Source organism: Crinia signifera, chromosome 6 (genome assembly GCF_055691185.1).
Source record: "Crinia signifera chromosome 6, ASM5569118v1, whole genome shotgun sequence".
In the NCBI taxonomy this organism is placed as follows: Eukaryota; Metazoa; Chordata; class Amphibia; order Anura; family Myobatrachidae; genus Crinia; species Crinia signifera.
In genome coordinates this window covers 173,968,717-173,980,878 of record NC_139222.1, presented here as the reverse complement: position 1 = coordinate 173,980,878, position 12,162 = coordinate 173,968,717, and the positions used below count along the sequence as shown (strand labels likewise).

At 36.6% G+C, this 12,162-nt stretch overlaps 1 protein-coding gene across 1 annotated transcript in view; it reads left to right on the top strand.

Moving 5' to 3' along the window:
- The window catches only part of LOC146009678 (uncharacterized), a 72,957-nt gene that overhangs the window by 35,692 nt on the left and 25,103 nt on the right, over window positions 1-12,162 (top strand). The window contains exons 26-38 of the mRNA XM_083150135.1: window positions 124-250; window positions 456-574; window positions 1,122-1,318; window positions 2,379-2,562; window positions 2,690-2,855; window positions 4,336-4,460; window positions 4,786-5,094; window positions 5,182-5,385; window positions 5,805-5,930; window positions 6,382-6,552; window positions 6,641-6,745; window positions 7,092-7,187; window positions 7,535-7,680. Coding sequence (XP_083006261.1) covers window positions 124-250; window positions 456-574; window positions 1,122-1,318; window positions 2,379-2,562; window positions 2,690-2,855; window positions 4,336-4,460; window positions 4,786-5,094; window positions 5,182-5,385; window positions 5,805-5,930; window positions 6,382-6,552; window positions 6,641-6,745; window positions 7,092-7,187; window positions 7,535-7,680 — 2,075 coding nt within the window. The remainder of the gene's footprint in view (window positions 1-123; window positions 251-455; window positions 575-1,121; window positions 1,319-2,378; window positions 2,563-2,689; window positions 2,856-4,335; window positions 4,461-4,785; window positions 5,095-5,181; window positions 5,386-5,804; window positions 5,931-6,381; window positions 6,553-6,640; window positions 6,746-7,091; window positions 7,188-7,534; window positions 7,681-12,162) is intronic.

The following is a 12,162-nucleotide window of genomic DNA, read 5'->3' as shown; positions in this document are numbered from 1 at the left end:
GGAAAAAATCAAGTATTTTGAAAAAAATGATTTAGTTAAATAAATATAGCATCTTTTTATTATCCTGCAAATACGTTGTTCTGCTGTACTGCAGTGTTATTAGAAGCTTTATGTCATGTACAGGCCAATTATGAGAAAATTTGCCGCACACTAGAAGACCAGCTGAGTGAAGTTAAGACTAAAGAAGAAGAACATCAAAGAAAAATTAATGACATCAGTGCTCAAAAAGCCCGTCTACAAACTGAAAATGGTAAGTATAAGTAACTCTTCAGAGTATTGGGTATATTACCAAGTTCCACTATTTCTAGGTTAAATAGAATAACAGATAACTACATTGAAGCTAGGAAGTTTAGTTTACCCGCTGGATAGTTTATTACAAAATTTAAATGATATACATTATTTGCTAAGTGTAAGCAATGCACTAAGTGTAAGCAATGGATAAATGTTTTCAACAGGTGAATACGCCCGTCAACTGGATGAACGGGACGCCCTTATCTCTCAGCTTTCCAGAGGCAAACAGGCTTTCACGCAGCAAATTGAAGAGTTGAAGAGACAACTGGAGGAGGAAGTAAAGGTGTGTAATATAGCAAAAAGCTGGGATATTAATAATGGGTGTGGTACAGGGGTCCGACAGTCGGGATCCCGACAGTCATTAGCCCGACATCGGGATCCCGATGTCGCATGGTGAGCGCAACTAAGCCCCTTGCGGGCTCGCTGCGGGCACGGTGGCTTGCTACGCTCGCCACCTATTCTATTCTCCCTCTATGGGGGTCGTGGACCCCCACGAGGGAAAATAGCAGGTGGCCGTCGGGAACCCGGCTGTCAGTGTTTTGACAGTCGGGATCCCGACGTTGGGTTAATGCCTGTCGGGATCCAGACTGTTGGGACCCCGTCCGGCACCCATTTATAACATTTGTAAAATTGGAACACTTGCACAGCCACTTGCACTCTGCTAAAGGATATACATATAGATTTGAAATTCATTGCAAATGACAGGGATACTGAACCTATAGCAAGCAATTTAATGTATTATATTTTGTTTCTCAAAGGGTTAATAACTCATATTCATGTTCTTTTCAGTGTGAAACCAAAATAATAATAAAAAAATACTTATTTGTTAGGCCAAGAATGCCCTCGCACATGGCTTGCAGTCCTCCCGCCATGACTGTGACTTACTGAGGGAGCAATATGAAGAGGAGCAGGAAGCTAAAGCTGAGCTTCAAAGAGCACTGTCCAAGGCCAATGGTGAGGTTGCTCAATGGAGAACAAAATATGAGACAGATGCCATTCAGCGAACAGAAGAGCTGGAAGATGCCAAGTATGTGCTATTATGTTATTTGAAAGCAAAGATAGATAGATAGATAGATAGATAGATAGATAGATAGATAGATAGATAGATAGATAGATAGATGTTTTTACAGCGTTTGCATCTATTAGTGGGAAAACAGTTAAAAACATTAAAAAAAATAAAGTTTTCATTCAGTTTATGGCACTGGTTGCCTGAGAAATGATTTGACTACTGCACATTTTACCTTGCGAGATGTTTACCATAGAGGTGTTAACTGCCACCTTAAAGTCTTCCCATCACCTACTTGTCACTTTGAAATTTACTAAAGGAAATTTGTAAAAAAATAGGTGTATTTGTATCCAGAAATACACTTATTTTTGACATTTGCTATACCGAAAATACGGCAATTCGTATTCGTATTGATGTGCTATCAATACGAATACGAATTGCCGTATTTTCAGGATAGTAAATGTCAAAAATAAGTATATTTCTGGATACAAATACACCTATTTTTTACAAATTTCCTTTAGTAAATTTCCCCCTTTGTGTCCTATACCACAGTGATGCCACTGGACCAGATTAATTAGCATTCTCCAAAACATTGGTTTAACCCACAAAAGGGCTGCTTTTATTTGTTTGATACAATTTCGCAGCAAATGCAATACAAATTCATTCAATACCATACAGCAGTGCTTCTCTTTCTTTAAAAAAAAATGACTTGAAAAAAAGGTGCTGGTACTCCCCAAGTTGATAGAAGATATTGTAGTAGCTTCCATATTCCGTATAAGTGTGTATAGTAGATGCTTATTTTATACATTTTTAAAATATTTTTGAACTAGTTAGTTAGAAGAATTCAAAATCAGACCAAAGAGAAGTTGCTGGTGTACCCTGAGACCACCACAATAATACTGTTTTAACGTGTAAGGAGATGACAATGGTGTTTTTTGACACACATATATATTTATATGATATAAAAATATGTCTATAGCTTTGACAAGTTCAAAAATATATATTTAAAATAAATTAAAATAAAGGTTAATTTCATGGTTGCATAGATCCCATATGTATGTACATATGTTTTTAAAACCAGGAAAAAACTGGCACAGAGATTACAAGAGGCCGAGGAACAGATCGAGGCTGTGAATTCTAAGTGTGCTTCCCTTGAGAAGACCAAACTTAGGCTGCAAAATGAAGTTGAGGATCTCATGGTTGATGTGGAAAGGTCAAACAGTGCATGTGCTGCTCTGGACAAGAAGCAGAAGAACTTTGACAAGGTGAGACCATAAACCCCATAAACCATAAACCTGGACTACAGTATTTGTGTTGCTATTTTGTGTATTTTGTGTTTTGACTGTTATTAAATTAATAAATTTGTGGTGTCCTTGGTGACATGTGCTATAGGTTCTAGCTGAATGGAAGCAGAAGTTTGAGGAGTCACAAGCTGAGCTGGAGGCTTCTCTGAAGGAATCCCGGTCTTTGAGCACTGAACTGTTCAAGATGAAGAATGCTTATGAAGAATCCCTGGATCACTTAGAAACCGTCAAGCGGGAGAACAAGAATCTACAACGTAATAACTTTATTTTTTTGATGTGCCACTGTTTTTTCCCATAATAATTCATTATCATTCTTAGATTTGTTTCCATATACAATTGTTCTATTATTTTGTCTAAAAAAGATTTGTTTTAAAGTATTACATTTCTTTATTGTATTAGCCTTATTTTTATGTTTAGAATAATATATAAGGCAGGCAAAAGTCCAATCTAAAGTTCTGCTTGTGTTAAATTAACTTCTGTGACCAGTTTGGCTAACTAATAATGGAGCAGAATGTAACAGAAATAACTTTGTAAGAGTTTAAAGTTCACTGAGAATGATTTACATCAGACCTGTTAAGAGGGCAGCTTTATAGTCTTTCATAATAATACCAAAAAATACATAAACATAGGTGTTCACCATATTAACATTATTCTATGCTAATTACAGCTACATTGGTCAGGTCTCATAAACTTAGTTGCAAAATGTAAACTGAACCAAAGTAACCAATTATCAGTCATTGCCTTACCTATACTTCAGGGCCTGATTCAGCATAGATTGCATATGATAACTTGCTTGCAGCAGCTTATCATATGCAGTCCATAGCAATACCACCTCCTGCCTGCATTTGCTATAGCTGAAAACGGCGATGCGATCAAAGTTCTAGAGGAAAATCATGACCATCGGTCACAATGCTGCTCTGTGATGCCTGTCTGACCTTACTTAGGCTGGCCATCACTGGGGGGGCTAATGAGGCTAAGGAAACTGCAAATTGATGCACAGTCCTTGGCCTGGCTACTCCCGGAAAACAAGGGCAACATGCCCCATTTCTGGAAATGCCAGCCTCCCCCACATCTGTCTCGCCATCTGAACGCCTCTGCCTATTTGACAGGCAGAGGCGTTTGCAAAAATGCAATGTGATTGCAGGAACCGTCCCACGCTTTCACAATTTCCAGACTATTGTGAAACTGTGCAGCTGATCACAAATGTGATCAGTCCTGAATTCACCCCTTAGAGCATAAAAAATGTCTGTTTGATCTATATGCTGGTCTTACATTTAAATCCTGCAAATAAGCCCTAGAGATTTGTTCATAAAATAGTGTGACCGCCATTTAACATTGCGTCATAACCCCTTTAGCACTGGCTAAAGATATTATCACATCTATTCAGCATTTAGTAAACAGTGGTACACTTTGCTTACTGCTGTTTATGACTGTACCTCTAATGCCATCTATAGATGTTGACAGCACAACATTCCCCGATGCAACATTGGGAACCCAGCAAAAGCCTATTCCCCACTTGCTCCAACCATAAGTGGTCCCAAATTATATTTTTGCAACTGGGTCCACCAATCACAAGTTCCATCACTGACCACAATATATGACATTAACTATTCAGATGTTACACATACCTGATGCAAACGTGCCTTATGTGTAATTCAAAGTAATTTCCTTTGTTTACATAGCATAAATAACACTACTACCACTAATATAAATCATCATTTTTATTTTCTCCAGAGGAGATCTCTGACCTCACTGAGCAAGTATCAGAAACCACAAAGACCCTCCATGAAGTGGAAAAGGCCAAAAAGCAGCTTGAGCAAGAAAAGATTGAAATTCAGACAGCATTGGAAGAAGCTGAGGTACTTATTTAGTTCATGTTGTGTTCCTGTTTGATTCATTTTAATTTTAAGTTTTCTTTTACAATAACACAATTGTGTGCAACTGTGTGCATGTACACGGGCAGACTAGATGAGCCAAATCATTCTTGTCTGTCCTCAAATTCTATGTTTCTATGTGTTTTCGTTTTATGAACAACTGTATAATGGAATAAGTTCTACACAAGAATAAGCTGTATGATATCAATTCTGATAAATAAAAAGCAGCTTCTAAATGTTACATATAATAAGCAGGAAATGAACATCAGACATAACCCACACTGTGTCCTAATTTCCTCCCATCCCACAGGCATCTCTTGAACATGAGGAAGGAAAGATCCTCCGAATTCAGCTGGAGCTCAACCAAATAAAATCAGAAATCGACAGGAAGATTGCAGAGAAGGATGAAGAAATTGACCAGCTGAAGAGGAACCATATCAGGATAGTTGAGTCCATGCAGAGCACATTGGATGCAGAAATCAGGAGCAGAAATGATGCTCTGAGGTTGAAGAAGAAAATGGAGGGAGATCTTAATGAAATGGAGGTTCAGCTAAGCCATGCCAACCGCCAAGCTGCAGAGTCACAGAAGCAGCTGAGATATGTTCAAGGTTTGCTTAAGGTAGACATATGTTTCTAAATAGGGGTTAGATGTTAGTGGGACCACCCATCTTCTTATTTCATATTCCATTATGTTTACTTCCCACAGGATGTACAAATTCATCTAGATGACTCCCTTAGAACCCAAGAAGATCTGAAAGAACAGCTGGCGATGGTTGAGCGCAGAGCAAACCTCATGCAGTCTGAAATAGAGGAGATCAGGGCAGCTTTAGAACAAACAGACAGGAGCCGTAAGGTGGCAGAGCAAGAGTTGCTGGATGTAAATGAGCGTGTCCAACTCTTACACTCACAGGTAACAATCACATCCTCACTCACATGGCTGGAACAGGTGTCAAATTAAGGGAGGTATTCAATCTGGATTCTGACTGTTGGGACGCTCTCGACAGAATCACAGCTTTTTTTTGCCGGCTTCCGCCGCTAACTACAGTTGGTAGTCACAGTATTTTCCACCGTTGAGTGTGAGAATGGCCGTGAATTACTTGAAAATGGTGGCGGATTGTGGAAAGTATTTGACAATCCAGCGGCCATTTTCGACAAAACAGATTCAACTTTAAAACAAAAAGTCAAATCTGTCAGGCTTCAATGCTGCCTGAAATGGCCTTATTGAATAGGAGAGTGCCGATATTTCCATCTGTCGGAAATATCGGCACAGATTGAATGCCCCTATAAGAATGTTTGTTAACTTTGAACCAATCCACAATTTCATTACAGAACACTAGCCTGATCAACACTAAAAAGAAGCTAGAAACTGAATTTGGTCAGCTACAGACAGAAGTGGAGGAAGCCATACAAGAAGCTCGCAATGCAGAAGAGAAAGCCAAGAAGGCAATTACTGATGTAAGTGAAATCATTTTAGGGGAATTTAACCCAATTTTCTGCATGACACGTAAAAATGAAAAGTGACATAAAAATACATTCATATACCTGAAGTACCATGGGAGATATTGTGAAGGCAATGGTCGTTTCCTGCAATTCTCTGGAATTAGTGCACATACTGTACCTGTAACACCATCTTCAGGCTTAAATTGCAGAAGTGGCCAGCGACGGAGCTGGTACTTCTAAAGACACTGGGGGAAAATAGTGGCAATCCGACATAGACTTAAATAGCAGGAAACATTTTCTTTTGCTAAAAAGCATAAAAAAAGGTCTTTATTTCTTTTAAAAATAAAGGCCATTGTCATATATTACCTATAATGATCTAGAACATTTTTATAATACAATTTTGGTTGAACAGCTCCACCTTCCAAAATAATAAAATTGAAACATGACCTTTCTTTTGAACTTCTAGGCTGCAATGATGGCTGAAGAGCTGAAGAAAGAGCAGGACACCAGTGCTCATCTGGAAAGGATGAAGAAGAATCTTGATCAGACTGTGAAGGATCTTCAGCTTCGTCTTGATGAAGCTGAACAATTGGCACTTAAAGGTGGAAAGAAACAGCTCCAGAAATTGGAGGCCAGGGTGTGTAGCTCGATATGAGACACGTTGTGTATGTAAACCCAACTTTAACATTAACTGTACAGTATATAATTTTAAACTTTATTATTAGGTGAGGGAACTTGAAAATGAAGTTGATTCTGAGCAGAAACGCAGCACAGAAGCCATTAAGGGTGTTCGTAAATATGAAAGACGGGTAAAGGAGCTCACATATCAGGTGTGTATCTTTTGTAACAATATTAGGTATAAATTATATAACATCCTGATGTATTTTCCCTTAATTACAGCCTTTTTGAATTATAATATCATCCTCATCATAGCTCTAAGTGAAAACTCCCTACAAACACACTGTTACTAACACTGCATAAAGCGCGTATCTCTTATATGTCTAATATCTGAATAGCTGCTGTGCAATTTATGTACCTAAAACCATAGTTAATAAATGATCCTTAATGTCTTTATATAAATGTTAATTGAAATCACTGGTGTATTAAAGAGACCCTTTAATTTCAATCTTTCATGCACTTTAGCTGCAATTGACAATCTGTCACATTTGTCTATAGTCTGAAGAAGACAAGAAGAATATCTTCCGACTCCAAGATCTTGTAGACAAACTCCAACTGAAGGTGAAAGCCTACAAGAGACAGACTGAGGAGATTGTAAGTAACTATAAATAATATCTTTATAATAATCTTAATAATGTAATTAATATGACTATAGTAAGTTTATGTAATTATTTATTTTGAACAATGAGTTTATATGTTCATAGAGATCTGTGGTAACTTTTAATACTGTATATTTATTATTAGTTTAGAAAATATATGAGTATAGTTTGGACACTCATTCTATTCTTCTTTTCATTTGAAATGTATTATGTAATCAGACCATATATGGTAAAACTAACTACGTTTAGATCCTTATACAGTATGTTAGATCTTAGGTACAGCTTAGATAATGTCATGAAATAAAGACATACTGTACTTATTTTTTGTGTTCAAAATCGTAGGAGGAGCAATCAAATGTCAACCTGAGCAAGTATCGCAAAATCCAGCATGAGTTGGAGGAAGCTGAAGAGAGGGCCGATATCGCAGAGTCCCAGGTCAACAAACTTCGGGCTAAAACACGAGAAGTCACCAAGATCTCAAAGAGCGAATGAAGTGGCAACTGAGCCAGATGGTGAATGAAGAAATGCACATAATGTGAAATCTTTGTCACTAAATGATGTCTTAAGTTTGTAGTAATAATAAATATTTAGTCCTTTGCAAGAACCTGGAAGTTTCTGTCTTTTATCAACATTTGTACACTTTAAAAAAAAACATATAAATATAGTAGATAGCCTGGGTCCTTCTGCGATACAATATGGGTAGACAATTGAAATGACTGAAGCACATCATGGAGTAATACTGCTGCACAGATGTTTCATTCTTGGTAATTACTTACATTTAAATGATTACTTTATGTTTAGAACTATATTCTATTGATTAATGTGTTGCCCCAATGTTACAAAGCAGTTATTTGTTAGGACAAACAAATAAAAATGTAGTTTTTTTTTGTGTGATCCACGTTATGCACAAGAAAAATATAACCTCTACAAGCTTAAATGTAATAATTCAAAATTCAACTACATAAATCACTGGTTCCCAAATGTTTTGATTTAAGACGATTTAGAGTATCAGTTTTTTTCACAGAAGCTTTAAGCCAAAAGATTCTTATTGAAAAATGTAGAAAAAAATATTATATAATTTAATTGTGTTGGTATGTTAGTTATGTGGTGAGGAACAAGATTCAGTACTGTTTGTCCACAAATTTTATGAATGGTGCCACTGGTTTTGCCTATTACATGAAAATAAATAATTTATATAAATACTTTTTACTACAGTTGTTTTCCCATTAACTACTTCATAGCGCCCTCTGAACCTTTATATATATATATATATATATATATATATATATATATATATATAGGTTCAGGTGATGGCCTGGCACTCCCGCAGCTGGGTCCAACTACCCCGGTGCCCTCCAGGTCAAATGGATAGGAAGGTGAATGAGGCGGCACTCAAACGGGTTTTTTCAAAGCGTGTATTTGGTCCTATTTTTTGCCAAATACACGCTTTGAAAAAACCCATTTGAGTGCCGCCTCATTCACCTTCCTATATATATATATATATATATATATATATATATAGGAAGCAGCTACAGCAGCACCCGGGATTCAATAGACGCAGATAGGCAGGTACACTTGCAAGTGTACCTGCCTATCTGCGTCTATTGAATCCCGGGTGCTGCTGTAGCTGCTTCCTAAGGCAGCGTGAGTATATTATATCAGCCCTACCTGGGGCTTACAGCTGGCACCGGGCAAAGGTCACTTTTGTTATCGGTTGTGCTGTGCCATATCGGACATTTATATATATATATATATATATATATATATATATATATATATATATATATATATATATATATATATATATATAAAAGCTTTCAATCCGGCATTTAGAAATCTGCAAACATAACTTACCAGGTGCCCTCCCCTCTCTGCTTTTCTGCCACCTGATTTGTTGCTGTGTATATGTGTATATGTGTATATATCTATATATCTATATATCTATATAGATATATATATATATATATATATACATATATGAATAAAAGTCTTACTGTGAGGTAAGACAAAAGCACTCTCCACAATATAAATATTTAGGGTAATAATCAGGAAAAAAACGTCTGATAAACCAAAACAACAATGTTAAGCACAATCCTGAGCTCTTAAGCTCCAACGTTTCGGTCACTAACCGTGACCTTTGACAAGGAGTCTTTTAAAGTCCAGCAGCAATCAAAGGTGGTCACCAGAATAAATGTTGAGACAACAGGGTAATATCCACAGGATCAGGGCCACGGCCACAGGCCCTGATCCTGTGGATATTACCCTGTTTTCTCAACATTTATTCTGGTGACCACCTTTGATTGCTGCTGGACTTTAAAAGACTCCTTCACAACGGTCACGGTTAGTGACCGAAACGTTGGAGCTTAAGAGCTCAGGATTGTGCTTAACATTGTTTTGGTTTATCAGACATTTTTTTCCTGATTATTACCCTAAATATTTATATTGTGGAGAGTGCTTTTGTCTTACCTCACAGTAAGACTTTTGTTCTTATTTTTTGGACACAGGCCACACCTGTGCTCCATTGAGGCACCCCACCAATTGTCTTTTGGTAAAAGTGCGAGTGCAGGCTTTGTGGATCTGTGTATATATATATATATATATATATATATATATATATATCCTGAGCACATGGATTAAAAGTAATCCCTGAGTTTTCACCTGTTCCAAGTTTCCGAGTGCCACCTTATTTTCTCTAATATACAAAGGAGTCTTTACCACCTCGACAGTGAGGGCACCGGAGCCGGCTATCTGTGGCTATTTAAACAAGTCCTGAATGACAGGTCCATTGGGTATATATATATATATATATATATATATATATATATATAATATATACACTAAACATCGGCACTCAAATATATATACACATAATGACAACATATTTATATATATATATATATATATTCTACATATCTGGAGGTGTCTTATACCACCTAATACTCTTTAATTACAAGGGTGATTTCACCAACACATAATGTCAAATGCTGTATAGTATGTCAGTCTTCATTGACTCAAGGAATATTATGTTACCGGATCTGTGGTGTTAAATATTTTACTATAAGTAGATGTCCCTTGATCTCAGCAATGCAATTTGTGTTATTGTGTATCTGTACAGTGATAGACCATTACTTGTTTACAGTAATACACATTTTGACCTCCCAATTTAATAAACCAACAATTCAAATAACAAATATGTTGTTTAGTGTATAGTCTAGAACAGTGATTCAAAAGTTTTAACCTAAAAAGTGCCTGAAAGTCCAGGCTTTAAGGAAATCCACTCTTTAGCACAGGTGGTTTTATCAAAATAAGGGGTAGATTTATTAAGCTCGGTGAAGGGATAAAGTTTCTGGTTTTTATCACCGGCCAATCAGCTCCTACCTGTGAAGTTACAGGCTTGGTATAAAGAATTATAGGTAGGAGCAGATTGGCCGGTGATAAAAACCAGAGAGTTTATCACTTCACCGAGCTTAATAAATCTACACCTTATTGAGATACTAATTAAGTGACCTGTTCTCAAGCATGGATATTCTGCAAGCCAGAGCTTGGGAAACATAGATCTAGAACAAAGTATTTGTCATATTTTCTGTAACTGAGCTTGTTCATATTTTTGTCAAAAATTCTGTAAAGAATTGTAATCAAGTTGATCATTGTAGTGTGTTTATGTACTATGTATACATCCAGTGGGCATTACTCCCAAAAACATTGGAGGCATTGTTCACCGAGCTCCAGTTGAAATAGGACAGACCTCTCTCCACTCATTTCATAGAGATTTGCTACATTTACTGCTGACTCACAAACCCTCTTTGAAGTACCCTTGAGCTAAAGAGTCCCGGAATGTGAACAGATCAAAGTGTTTATATAGTGAGCTACAGCTCTGCTGTTGTATCTTAAAGAACAAAGAGCTGATGTCGAAAGGAAATGCATTAATTAAAAAAAAACTTTTTTTTTTTAATTAATGTTTGGAGACAAAAGTGTGAGAGATAATGTACTATTCATTCAGCTCCTAATTGTAATTTTTCAAAAAAGCAGAAACTGATTGACTGGAACTTTATCTCTCACAATTTTTTGTGACTTTGATAGAAAATATATATATATTATATTTTGCCTCCAGGCAACTAATATGAACTTACGCCACTTTTTAGCACGCAATTATGTCAGAATGGGATTACTCATGTAACTAAACATAGTCATGAGTCATAATGAAAAATTATTGTCTGCTGACAAATCCCAATATCGGCCATAAAATAGCAATGGTTACATATAAAATTATTCCCAAAGCCCTCTATGCCCCCCCCCCCCCCAAAAAAAAAAAAAACATGACACATTGATTTCAGACATGTTTTTATTTAAGACTGTACAGTAAACTTCAATCAAGAAGAATATAAATGTTCAGCATAAAGATATTATCTAGTGATAAAGCCAGGTGTAATATTGGGCACAGTGATTTGCATCTGCAGTCCATGTTACCCAAGGTGAGAATGAAGCATTAAGGGTGAGCGATGTTCCTCTGTGCCAGGACTTGTCATATTAGAAGGTATATTATTAATAGATGGGTAGAAGGAGAACCAAAGTTTAACTTACGGACCAAATATAATACCACATAAGCTCTGCCAGTTGTTACTTTAAAAGCTGTACATTACTGTAACTGTATATAAACAGTGCCACAATCTATTACTGTATCACCATTAACTCTAGCAAGATACTGTATTAGACGTACCAAGGTGCAAAACATTTTAGCTGTTGTATTGCAATTGTAGCAGGTTTCCAGATTAGTCTGGGAAGATAGAAAAAATATGTTAATATATACATACAACAAACGCAATAAGAATTACAAACATAGAGTTGGATATGTAATCTAGAAACCTGTCATCCATACAATTCTAGAAACCAAGTAGAACAAATAGAAAATAACTGTAGCCATAAGAGATAGGGGTATATTCAATGATTTTTGCAAGCTGTGACAGTGAGCA